The 13,810-nt window shown below is 39.1% G+C and overlaps 1 protein-coding gene across 1 annotated transcript in view; it reads right to left on the bottom strand.

Annotated features, from left to right (window-relative positions):
- Positions 1-798: 798 nt before the first annotated feature.
- The window catches only part of tmem184a (transmembrane protein 184a), a 17,995-nt gene continuing 4,983 nt past the window's right edge, over positions 799-13,810 (bottom strand). The window contains exons 3-9 of the mRNA XM_084134887.1: positions 11,357-11,522; positions 10,160-10,250; positions 9,350-9,425; positions 8,253-8,344; positions 7,980-8,149; positions 6,432-6,629; positions 799-2,347 (exon numbers count right to left, since the gene is read on the bottom strand). Coding sequence (XP_083991013.1) covers positions 2,115-2,347; positions 6,432-6,629; positions 7,980-8,149; positions 8,253-8,344; positions 9,350-9,425; positions 10,160-10,250; positions 11,357-11,522 — 1,026 coding nt within the window. The 3' untranslated portion in view covers positions 799-2,114. The remainder of the gene's footprint in view (positions 2,348-6,431; positions 6,630-7,979; positions 8,150-8,252; positions 8,345-9,349; positions 9,426-10,159; positions 10,251-11,356; positions 11,523-13,810) is intronic.

Below are 13,810 nucleotides of genomic sequence, written 5' to 3'. Positions count from 1 at the left end.
TGTATGTGGCCTTTTGGGCTGAATAGGATAAATTATTCTATATTTTACATATGAATATATCTATTTTTCAAAGTATATAATATGTGCTCAGTCAGTCCTTAAAGCTATTTACCATGAACGCACATAGGAATTTTAACCAGTGCTCTTTAAAACACACTTGCCTATAAGAATCTTATAGTAACTCCATGACATATAAAGTATGCTGCTCCAAATTATTACTTTATATTTGTCAATGTTAAGATGAAACTGTAAGGTATTAGGAGTAGTCCTGTTAAATAGTGCCTTTAATATTGAGCTTGTCATCATTTAAGTACTGTATGAATGGGTGTGGTTGTTTTGTAAAATCATATTTCCATGTGCAACCACGTTGAACAGTTTTGATAGATCTCGTGGGCGTAACTGTTGTGCTATATATAACATAGCAATTGTAAATACGGACACCATGAAAGGCAGCAAAAACTAGGCTTAGATTAATCATATTCATGATTCTCATTAATCTGCTTGTATCACATTGATCTCTGATATTTATTTTGTTTTTGTTTTTTTTAATTCTCATCATCTAAATTATTTTATTTACATTCATTTGTTTTCTTTTTCAATTAACTACCCTCATGTACAAATGAAATCATTCTGTTTTTTCTTTTTTTCATTCTGGCTAAATTTGAGGTGGTAAATTATTCCTGTACAAAGTCTGCAGTGTTTGTTTTGTACTTTTAAATAAAGCTTTTCTCATGTAACCTTCTTTGAATCTGAAGTCTTGTTTGGCGTTGCATCAAAAAAGAAACTCATAAAAACAAATCTCACTCCCTTTCATTTATTTCCTAAGAGAAAAGATTTTGTCAACATAACCAACTGTACAGGAAGCTAAAATACCAGAGAGATGACTAGGTCTAGATATCATGCAATATACTATATACACATAACTTTCTTCATCCACAGTTAAAAGGCAGCAATCATTGGCACAAGTCATACTCTCATAATGCTGCCTCCAAACCATTGTTTAACAAAGGACTTATATGGCTAATTTACAGACAAAACAGGTCAATTTATTTTGTCTACAAAGTGAATAGAACAACTCTGAATCACATAACATGGTTTCATTTTGAAGTCCATAAGCTTGATTATATTATTTTCAAAAACACAATCAATTGAACTACCAAGTTAACAAAGGTAGATTAGCAAATACATTAAGGAACATCTTGAAGAAAATTCTGTATCCAGTCAAAACAAGGGATGCACTCAGAAACTTCAAGACAGGACTTTGAAGACATTAATAGCTTTGCATGATACTTAAATACATCTCACCTTGGACTGTTTAGGCAAATCATTAAAGAGGTGAACAAAACACCCTAGAAGGGTTAAAAAGTGGATAACTTAACACCATCATTTAACATCAACAAATTAACGTTAACACATGTGCCACTTTACACTTAAGATGCCACAGGTTAAAGCTTTAACCAACCAAACAATGGCTGAATACACATTATTTCCAATTAAATTACGTGATGATAGCTGAGACTCGCCTTCTTGCATCAGATCTCACTGTTTTTGAAGGCCTGGTGTGAAAATTAATGAACCTCCAAATCAAAGCAGGGACAGTGCTCTGGTTTCAAAGGTATACAAAGGTTACAAAGATCCGCAGACAACAGTTTGAAGTGCGATCTCCAAAGCCAGGGCATCTTTGAGAGCCGGTTCAATTAGTCCTGAGACCCAGCAGAGAGCCGCTGAGCAAATACTTCAATCGACCAGATGCAAGAATGGCTCCCTAAAGTGTCAGTCCCTGATTCATTCCATCTGAACGGCTCCACGTGCCTCATATGTTGATCAGCCATGCCTCAGAAAGGTTTGGAGGAAAAAAGGGAATCTTCTTTATAGGGCAGGATCATCCGCCACTACAGGATGAGCTCGGGACAACAATAAGGAAAACAAAACAACCCTTACATGACCCGGTCTACCTTCATTCCTTGTCAGGAAATTGTCCAGATCCCTTTTATGAGCTCTCTTTTTTTTTTTAAATCACGAGCTGATTTACATGATTAGTCTTCTCATTAAAGTTAGAAAGAGTCAAATTAGTTCCGGATTAAATAAATAGAAAGATCAGGACAGATGGGGCACTAAAACTCATCATCCGTGTCGATCAGCATCACTTTGTCAGATTTCTTAACACTCTTGGCGGTGCTGGTCCCTGGTTTGCCATTCATGTTGGGTTGCACCACTTCCTGGGTGGACTGCTGGGTGTACTGTTGGTAGGCCGGGGAGAAGTTGTGGATTGCGTCCTGAACCATGTCTCCAGGGTTCATGGTCTCCTTCAGGCCACTGGATATGCTGTGCATAGGTGCTACATTCTCTACAAAACAAAACAAAAGATGAAAGCGTCAAATATCACGACACATTTTTGATGACATCCGAGACTTAAAATGAGCAAATCTGAAAGTTTTCATTCTTTTAAAAATCAGGACATGAAACTCGAGGAAGATGTAACCAAAACACTCTACAAAGGAATTAAGAGGCAGTTTCGCACACGGTCTCATCATTAAAACCCATTACATCACAACTATATATTGAGGTCAACATATAGGCCTTTTTCTAATCTAGAGGTCTTCACTCCCATAGGACTAACACATTATCCACAGGACCGGGAGTGTGGCCTGGGACAAGTTGAATTGCTCAGTGTAGGAGGGAAGATATTTATGTGCACACAGAAAGCAGGGGAAAGAAATTACTTGTGGGACTCCCGTGAAGCATAAATATCTACTTAAATGTATTTTGTTTTTAAGGTACAGAATGCACTTATATGAGGATGTTATGCGTGTTATTCATTTATTCAACAATAAAATAACACAAATGCAACAAGCTGAGGTCTGAAGTGTGATATATATCGATCTCTCTCTCGATCTCTCTATAGATCGATCTCTCTCTCGATCTCTCTATAGATCGATCTCTCTCTCGATCTCTCTATAGATCGATCTCTCTCTCGATCTCTCTATAGATCGATCTCTCTCTCGATCTCTCTATAGATCGATCTCTCTCTCGATCTCTCTATAGATCGATCTCTCTCTCGATCTCTCTATAGATCGATCTCTCTCTCGATCTCTCTATAGATCGATCTCTCTCTCGATCTCTCTATAGATCGATCTCTCTCTCGATCTCTCTCTCGATCGATCTCTCTCTCGATCTCTCTCTCGATCGATCTCTCTCTCGATCTCTCTCTCGATCGATCTCTCTCTCGATCGATCTCTCTCTCGATCTCTCTCTCGATCGATCTCTCTCTCGATCTCTCTCTCGATCGATCTCTCTCTCGATCTCTCTCTCGATCGATCTCTCTCTCGATCTCTCTCTCGATCGATCTCTCTCTCGATCTCTCTCTCGATCTCTCTCTCGATCGATCTCTCTCTCGATCGATCTCTCTCTCGATCGATCTCTCTCTCGATCGATCTCTCTCTCGATCGATCTCTCTCTCGATCGATCTCTCTCGATCGATCTCTCTCTCGATCTCTCTCTCGATCTCTCTCTCTCTCGATCTCTCTCTCTCTCGATCTCTCTCTCTCTCTCTCTCTCTCTCTCGATCTCTCTCTCTCTCTCTCTCTCTCTCTCTCTCTCTCTCTCTCTCTCTCTCTCTCTCTCTCTCTCTCTCTCTCTCTCTCTCTCTCTCTCTCTCTCTCTCTCTCTCTCTCTCTCTCTCTCTCTCTCTCTCTCTCTCTCTCTCTCTCTCTCTCTCTCTCTCTCTCTCTCTCTCTCTCTCTCTCTCTCTCTCTCTCTCTCTCTCTCTCTCTCTCTCTGACAACTTTTTTTTGGCAGGAGCGGGACAGAATCTTGTGGGAGCGGGACAAAAAAATAAAAAAATAAAATCCAACTAAAATCCACTAGTCCATCCCACCCACTTTCAACAGAATGACAATGTCTAATGAAGAGTAAAAAACATTCCCAAGTTAACTTAAAGCAAAATGGTCATATTTCTGAGGTATTTTGTTTGTCTGGATTACATAATGGATTACATAACAGCCAGTGACTTTTCGACACAATGCAATCTTGCTATTATCCTCACTCTTGTGAGCACATCGCCACAGGCACCGCCAAGGTCCAACCCAGCTGTTCACAAAATAGAAACCGGGATGCGACCACTAGCAATGCACTGCTCCCCTCAACTGATGTGTTTGCTTCTGCTTCCTTTATCTACGACAGGCTGGAGAAGCCAGGAAAGAAATTCACAATCCCACAATTCCCAGATTTATCTCAGCTGTGGATGTATTAAACGAGGTTACAGAGTACAGCCTGATATACTGCAATATGATGAGCTCCAGCTAACTGTATCTTGCCTTGTGGATGATGGATGAGAGCTTGTACATAGGTGACGGCAGGCTGCCACTAGAGGGGTGAAAGTTTCTGACCTCCTGTATAAGAAACACTTGAACTGTGCTTGTTGCTCTCCAGCGGCCAGCCTGAAAACCGTACAGTGAACGGATGGATGTTCTGGGACGTGGCCCCATGGAGGGTGAAAACTCTGGCTCAGCAAACTGTCCTAAGCTTCTTCACAGGTGGTCGGCTAGGGAGTAAAGGCCAACCCGGAAGGTTGCTCTACCTAACAGGCTTCATGATAGTCGTGACCTTTTTATTTACAGTGAAAGGTTATGAATCTGAATAGAATTCTGCAATACGTCCACTGTGAAAGAAGACGTTGCGCTTAGAATATTAACATTCAAACTGACACAAGGCTTGAAACATGCATATCTGACTGACAGTCGAGTTATATTTCATGGAGGCCTCTTGAAGTCAGAATACAAATCTAATGCAGCTTTTAACATTCAGCATCTGAACTGACATTACAGCTTAAATTGGTGGAAATTGAAACCGAACTATTCTTCACCACCTTGAAAAGCACAAGCGACAGAATATGACTAATCCGTTAAGCGTGGAGAGGCTTTTGTAGCTCTAAGGATATGATCAGAATGATATATTACGAGCATACTGTTTTCTGCACAGTGCATACTGCCTGCTATTAGGTAATAGTAAATAATTCAGCGTCATCCGATTGACACTCCAATATAGTAGAAGGCAGTATTGCACCTTAACACTAATTGCCATCATAAAAACAGAAAAAAACAAACAGAATGACAACGACGCAATGTAGCTTCCTCTGATGCACAAAATCATGTCAGAAGAGATGACAGACGAAATCGAGCCACTCTACCCACACTTGAAATATTAGGTTCTCCAGTGTGGGATTTTTTTGTATTTCGAAAAAAAGACAGGGACTGCGTCTGAAATCACATACTCTCGAGTCGGTGTTTACCGGCGTGATGACTCCGATTTTCAACCAGATGGAACTGGAGAATATTCTGATTGTTCCAATCCAATCCGACTTCTGACCTGTAATGCTGCCTGAATCATAATCATAATCATACACTGGTCGTTCGTAGGCCAGAGGAGAACTGCCCCCCCGACTGAGCCTGGGTTCTCCCAAGGTTTTTTTTTTCTTTTTTCTCCATTTCTGTTGCCTTTTTCGCCATTGGCTTTTGGCTTGCTTAGTTGGGAACATTAAATTTAACATTTAATTAAATTTTCAACAATAATATTGATCTGCCTGCATTGACACCATTATATGAGAACTGAACTGAGCTGGACAATGACATCACGGTTTTCTCCAGAACGGCTATATATAATAACTAAATGTATATAAAAACTAAATTAATAACTTTTTTACAACAAAAATGAAACATCACTGAACTTACTTGAGCTGGACTGTGATGCCATTTTCTTCTGGAAACAAACTTTGTTGCATTATTTTCCTGTTATCCCTGTAAAGCTGCTTTGAAACAATCTGTATTGTAAAAAGCGCTATATAAATAAATGTGACTAAATAACTAAACTTGCATTTTGAGTGCGATTCATTGAGCAAAAAAAGAGAACACAATATATTTAACGATGAATTTGATCAATAGCACTATTTTCTTCAAAATTGCTAGTTCTTGCGATAATATCGTTACCGTGAATTCTTTTCCCCATGATAATCATGTAGCCAAAGTCTGATATCGTAACATCCCTACTGCGAACTTGACTGTGAATAACAGAATTGTAATTTTTGGCTAAACGATTCCTTGTCATCCGACCTCATTATGCTGCAAGTTAAATTCACAACAGAAAGTTTTACAGCAAGAAAAACACCCGCTGAAGATTTCGTTGAAATGGCATCATTCGACATGCCACAGGTCTGAGTTTCTCAGTACAAAGAAACTCAGTTTTTATGATGATCTGTGTCTTGCTGGTATGAGGGGAGCTTTCCAACAGTCTTCTGAACTGTGAGTCATAACGCTCCTGAGGAAGAAAACTTCAAGTTGCCTCATAAAGGCTTGCTGAGACATGTTTCTAAGATCATCTAGACTTTCCTAGTTCTGCTTTGTTTTTCCAAAGTGTCAGATGTTCAAGCTTCTAACCTGGTGTTTCACTCTTCTTCTCGCGGTACACACTGGAGGTGAAGGCGTAGCGGAGGGCGATGGCGCCGAAGAACATTTCGATGCAGATGATGAAGTTCTGCCAACCAGCTGCCACTGTACCAGCACCGACCTCATGACCATCAATGACCAGAGCTTCTGGGATCACACCACAACGCTCCAGAATGGCCAATACCATACCTGAGAAAAAGACAACCAAAGAAAAACATTTGCAACCTTTTTGACTCCAATGGCCCCCACTAGCTACGTTTCCATCCAGTGTTGCATATTTAACTTGTGCACAATATTGGAATATCGTAAAAACAAAACAAAAAATTAGCAGCGTTTCATCCCACATGTTAAAGAGAACAAAATCGCCACTTCCTAGAAAATTGCCGCAAAATATCTGTAATGAAATTGGAATTTGCTGTAATCAGAGAGCCACTGTGGCTCTTTTTTCCTACGTTATACAACCCTGTCATGTTATCTTACATTCGGATGCTGGTGTTTGGGAACACAATCATGTGAGACGCTTCAGTGAGAGAATTAAACCAAATCATTCTGATGACAGACTTTGGCTAAGGCATTTCAGAATGATCAAACCAGCATTTGAGAGGCTTTGCAATGAAATTGGTCCGCTGGTTAGTCCAGTTATCCAATCACTTCCACTGTTGAGGCAGTCACGCAAGTTGCACAACGAGGGATTTATTCGGTAAATGTATTTGTCATAATTTATGCTCATGTCGTCTTATTGGATAAAACAAATGATCTGCCTCAATTGGGTGCATACGTTTTTTTTAATGCACATTTTTATAATTTATGTGCATCTTGGCGTTTCCATCCATCGATTTTCTATGCAATATACTAAAAAGCGCATAAAAATAGATGGATGCTACTGTCCACAACAATATGCGAAGGCCCCATGACTTTTCTAGTTGTTCATTAATTACTAGATAAGGATAAAGGATAAGGGTTTTTAAAAGTATTTTTTACTCACAATTTACCTGTTAAAATACTTAAGAGTTTGGCATCAATAGAAAAAAAATATACTCATAAAATGTATAAACATGCTTTATTTATAGGATTTATAATATTTCAAATAATAAGACTTTCCAGGACTAGAAATCACAATTTAATAATTCTTAAGAAAAAAAGTTGTTGAGAGGGTGAGTTAATTTTTTGTTGCTGTTTAAGCTTATTTTAATGCTCATTTAATCTTGACTTTTAAATTAAAGTCATCTTGAGGCCCCCTGGTTGAGAACAGCTGGCATCGAGCAAGTAGAAATCTAAAAATGCCTGTCATATTTGTTAAAGGTAGAGCAAGTAACTTCTGCCACATTACTCGTTTTATGCAACAACAAAAAAAAAAAAAAAGATTGGTACATTGACAAACATGTTTGTTTCCATGTTGAGATCACTTGACCAACAAAATGTTGACTATTAGTGACAAAATTGTTGTTCGTAGTAGTATTGTACTTGGCTACCAAAAGTGTCAATGAACAGCTTGAGATGAATACTGAACATATAAAATAAGAATGCAGAGTAACCCACCTTGCCAGAATGAGAGGAAGATGACGGATTTGATGGTGAGGAATTTGAGCACAGGCTCAAAAGGTCTTAGAAGGTCACTGGTGGCGAAGTAGAAGAGGAAGAGGGCATAGAGAGCCAAACTGACAGAGATGTTGTAGATGATGGTGATGTAAAGGTAACCTCCCGTTACACTATATGAAGAGAAACAACAAGGAGTGAAGCACAGCTCATTTATAAAGGCAGATGTTGTGTTATTAAGGGATGCTGATACAAATTAATGACAGGGTGGCTCACTTAAAATCTCCATCGTGGTATTTGCCAAAAGCCTGCAGAAGGATGGTGATGACAGCCATGATTGGCTTGATGACACAGAACTGAAGTGTGGCCTAGATGACATTAGTAACAGAAGCCAATGAGTAATGGTGATGGTTTGTTTTTTACGCCTGTTCTATTTAGTGAACAACCCTTTAAAATAGTTTGAGTGATAGAAAACTTCCAGTCCTCATTCTTTTCAAAGGCATGGTAATGTTACATGCTTATTTTTGACAGGCAGTGCTTATTTCTTACATAATCAACACAAAGTTTGACATGACTGACAAATCCACTCATTGAGATTGACGCAAAGGAGAATTTCCCCCCAATCTCACTACATGCAAGTCGGAATCGACTGCTTGAAACATCAACGTGGAATTCAAGTTTTAAATCGAAGCTGTCTGTGTGAAAAGCCGTCTCAAAATAATCAAAGCACGCTCTGTCTCCGCTACAGTCTGGTATATCGCGAGGTGACGCTTTGAAAATCCCACATGTAGGCGTCCGGTCAGACAGATTTATGTGTTTTGAAATTTCACTTCCTATTAAAAAAAAAAAGTTCAATTCACATTCTTTTCAGAATGGGGGATGGAGCTCTCAAGTCCAATTTCCATCAGTATTATTCTCAAAGTACGAGCGAGTTCCTCAGCTGCCGCGCAGACAGCATCAGTCTGGCGGCAATAGCTTTTTTTTGTGCTTATTATCAAGCTACTTGCACCTGCTTCCTACCGTTTGCAACCCTACATTAACCACTGGAGCTGCTCAGGAAAGACAATGTTACAAAGATAACAGCTGCTACTTCAGGATAATTCAGGTAGAAAATGTAGATGAAGGTTGTGGAGACAGAAGTCACAGAAATTCTGACCCTCTTATTAACATTTACGCTATTTACACATCACCGTTTTTCTTTATACAACTGCAGGTAAAAACAGAATGGGATATGAGACATAAGTGGGGGTGTCCAAAAGTATGAGACCACACTGAAAATCAGAGATGTAAAACCTGGAAATAAGCTAAACATTTCAGAATTTTTAAAAAGTACAAAAAAAAATGCTGGATTTTATAGAAAAACAGGAACAAACCTGCTTGCAGAATCTCAGGAAGCCAATGGAGTAACTAATTCCTCCTAAACAGCATGTCCCGTATAGGCAACTGGACCTGTTAAAGGCAAATGAAGAGGAACATGTAAAAGGTAATGTTATTCTTGAGAGTAGTTTGATGAATTGATCTCTAAAGACACAGGCAGGCGAAAAATTATGTTGCACAAAAAATAGAAAATGCTGTCAGAGCTTTAACCTACAGTAGAGGTTAACACATATGCTCTGGCACACTGAGTCATGGTGGCCATGTGGGCGATGACAACCAAATTTAAAATGAAGATGGCAGTCACCATACTTCCAGAGGAGCTTCATGAGGTGTTTAATTATATCCAGTGCATTTTAATCAAATTCTGCCCACATTGTCCACCATGTTTGATTTTTGTTTTCTCCAAGCACTTTACAATGCATTGTGGGACTAGAATTTTGCCGACCTTTGAATTTGGCCAAAATTAGGTATTTTAGGAGGCAGCATAATTAAAGGGTTAGTTAACCCACAAATTAAAATTCTGTCATCATTTACATCATCTGTCCCTCCATTGACAGCTACGCAGCTACCACTTTGACCTTCAAAAAGTTCATAAAGAGATCGTAAAAATAATCCATATGAATATCTACATTTGTTTCTTGAAGATGAACGGGAGTACTTGAGGGTGAGTAATGATGAATTTTCATTTTTGGGTAAACTATCGCTTTAAGCCTTTGCAAAGGGAGCACACCCACCATGCCTTAAAATGCTGCTCACTATGTTTATTCACCTAGCAATTTTATTTATATAGATGTATAGACACTCACTGAATGGGTTTTCCTCTTATTTCCGACATGATGGCACTTTCTCCACCGAGGTACTCAAAAGACAGACTCAGGAAGTTGTATATCACAAATGCTTGAATAATAAAAAAAATAAATAAAAACAATCATACATGAGAGCCTAACTTAAGCAATTTGCAGTAAGAGCTTTAAATGAGAAGCATAAAGAACATGTTTGACATGACAGAACATCTCATCACACATCAAGATTGAGGAGTTGTTTGTGTCCAGGAAATCCATCTTAACCTAAGAGGTCTATTTAAAGACAGATTAGATGGTCAGATCTCATCTCTCAGTGTGTACAACTATTACTTGTGGTAAGATTTTACTGATGGCCTATGACTAAGACTTAACATCTTTTAAATTACAATTATATTTATATTATAGTACCTACATAATATTAAAAGAATTTAATACTTTATTCCGAAAGGATGCATTAAACAAAGTGACAGTAAAGATATACATGGTCACCAGAAGATTTCTATTTCAAATAAATGCTGTTCTTTTAAACTATTAATCAAAAAAAAAAAAAAAAAGGGAAGGGAAGAAAAATATATCATAGCTTCCACAAAATTATTAAGCACCTGTTTACAACACTGATGAGAAATGTTTCACCAAATCAGCATATTAAAATGATTTCTGAAGATCATGTGAAACTAAAGACTGGAGTAATAGTTTATTTTTTATCAAATAAATACAGCCTTGACAAGCAAAAAGGACTTCTTTAAAATACCTTTAAAAATCTTACCTACCCCAATAAAGAATACAACAAATACTTTGAACTTTATAAGTATATGGAATAAAATGGTTTAAGTAAAATAAATCCCCACACTGGAATTTTCCCATGTAACTTAAACAGAAAAAAAAAAACTGTTATAAATAGTTATTGTCTAGCAGCAGTGGGATAGGTCTGAAAAGATGATAACAGAGACATTTGGCCTGCCTCCTTTCTGACTGTGCCATGACCAACAGGTTTGTTCAGTTACAATGAACATGTATCCATTTCCCCTCTATGAAACCTGCAACCCTATGTCTGTAAAGCAGGCTCTCCTCCCTCACTGCAGGCCAGACTTAAAACAACAGCACACGTCATTCCACCAGCACTATATTCGTGCTGAATAATATTACGCCCGTGAGGCAGAAGAGGATGTAAGGGCAGAGAGCAGCTCAGATTCACTGTACCTTCATAGCAGTCACGAACAGAGTCGAAATACACATAATACTGGTCATTGCTGATGAACAGCAGGCTGAGCCAGGAGTCGAAAGAATAGATGGGGACAATGAAGAGGATGCGGATGATGTAGCGCTGCTCGTTTGGCACCGTGTACGACCTCAGGTGCAAGTATATCTATAAAGACAAAAAGTGTGTTAAGAAAGAAGTGCTCATGCTCGACTACAAAAATAACAAGTCTGACTTAAATAGCAAAAACAGTGAAATGCAAATGATTCAAATGTGCACTGGAGCAACACGCTGCAGAGCAGATGAAAAAGTGGCAAGAAAACAAGTGAGGTTTCGTTTCATCAGACACTGCTATAGTAACGTAACATGTATGGGGAAAGTGAGCTGGACAAACAGGAGCTTGTATGCGGTAATACCAGTGTTGTTGAATAACAGTAAACTGATAAGTCTATAACAGTTTATGGATGGTTAACAGAACTAATCAAACAAAGCAAAAGCAATGTTTACCACACTAATGCTGACCGAATATTAACTACACACTTCAAAATGAAAACGTTGAACACCACTGACACAATACATGCATTTTTTTAATGGTGTTGTAGCTACAAACTGTCGTCATCTTTTTTATTTTTAGCTTTATTACAGGTGGCAACCAGGTATAATATATATATTTCATTTTTAAATGTCGCAGTTACCATACAACACATTAAGTTTATTATTATTTTATTAGGTGTATATTATTATCTTAAGGTGCTACTACGCAACATACAGCCATTATTGTCAAAATAGCTGGCAACAAAAGTGAGTACACCCTAAGTGACAATAGCTGTACGTCATTTAACCATGCAAAGCCACACGTCCTATTCATCATTTTCATGTTTTTGTCTGCTTGACGGGGCCACACAAATTTGTGTATCTTGTATTAGAGCAGTTAAAATTTGTGGTTTGAGTAAAATTCTCTCATATTGAACACTGGATGTTCAACATGGCACCTCATGGCAAAGAACTCTCTAAGGATTTGAGAATTAGAATTGTTGCTCTCCACAAAGATGGCCTAGGCTATAAGAAGATTGGTAACACCCTGAAACTGAGTTACAGTACAGGCCAGGGTCATACAGAGGTTTTCCAAGACGGGTTCCACTTGGAACAGGCCTCGCAGGGGTCAATCAAAGAAGTTGAGTCCTTGTGCTGTGCGTCAGGTGCAGAAGCTGGCTTCAAAAAACAGATGCATGAGTGCTGCCAGCATTGCTTTAGCATCATGGTCTGGGGCTGCATGCTGTGCTACTGGGGAGCTGCGCTTCATTGAAGGAAAGAGGAATTCCAACATATACTGTGACATTCTGAAGCAGAACACGATGCCCTCCCTTCAGAAACTGGGCCGAACGGCATGACAATGAACCCAAACACACCGCCAAGATGACAACTGCCTTGCTGAGGAAGGTGAAGGTGTTGGAGTGGCCAAGTATGTCTCCAGACCTGAACCCTATTGAGCACCTGTGGGGCGTCCTCAAGGTGAAAGTGGAGAAGCACCATGTGTCTAACATCCAGCAGCTCCGTGATGTCATTATGGAGGAATGGAAGAGGGTCCCAGCAACAACCTGTGCAGCTCTGGTGAACTTCATGCCCAGGAGGATTAAGGCAGTGCTAGATAACAATGGTGCTCACACAAAATATTGACACTTTGGACACAGTTTTGACATGTTCACTTAGGGTGTACTCACTTTTGTTGCCAGCTATTTTGCCAATAATGGCTGTATGTTGAGTTATTTTCAGAGGACAGTAAATATACTGCTGTACAAGCAGCACATTGACTACTCTAAAATCTATCCAAGTTTAATTTCTATAGTATTGTCCCTTGAGAAGATATACTAAAATGTCTGCTGAAATGTGAGGGGTGTACTCACTTTCGTGAGATACTGTGTATATATTATATATATTTTATATGGTTTAATCAAACTTGTCGGGTCAAAAACACAAATATCCCCTCTGGACATCACTTTTGGCCACTACTGTAGAGTCACATGTGTGCATATATCGGTAATATAGTTTCAAAGTTTATAATATACATTTGAGATGCCTGTGCATGTCCTTAAAGTCCCTTTTGAACTTCACAATATTACTAAGGGGGCTCAATATTCGCTGGGCTCTTTAAACTCTTGGATACTCAATCATTTGAAATCAGATTATTTGAGTCCTTCATTCCACGGGTGGAGGCTTGATGCATTTGTGGGCTCTCAAAAAAGCTAGGGGAGTTGCTCTCTGAACTGATGTCCTCCATTTCACCTAGCCTGCAGGGGAAATAAGTTCACAGTCTCCCAGTCTCCATAATGCGGAGCTGACAGTGAGAGAGAGCCGTGCTCACAGTAATGGCTCTGGCCATTGACTGTCTGCTGGCTGACGCAGAATTGGAGCCAAAGCTAATTACAACCTGTCTGAAGCAGAGAGGAACTGCCGGT

This window comes from Abramis brama (genome assembly GCF_963993115.1).
Source record: "Abramis brama genome assembly, chromosome: 1".
Taxonomy (NCBI): domain Eukaryota; kingdom Metazoa; phylum Chordata; class Actinopteri; order Cypriniformes; family Leuciscidae; genus Abramis; species Abramis brama.
Note: the sequence above shows the minus strand (reverse complement) of the source record. Positions and strands in the feature narration are given on the sequence as shown.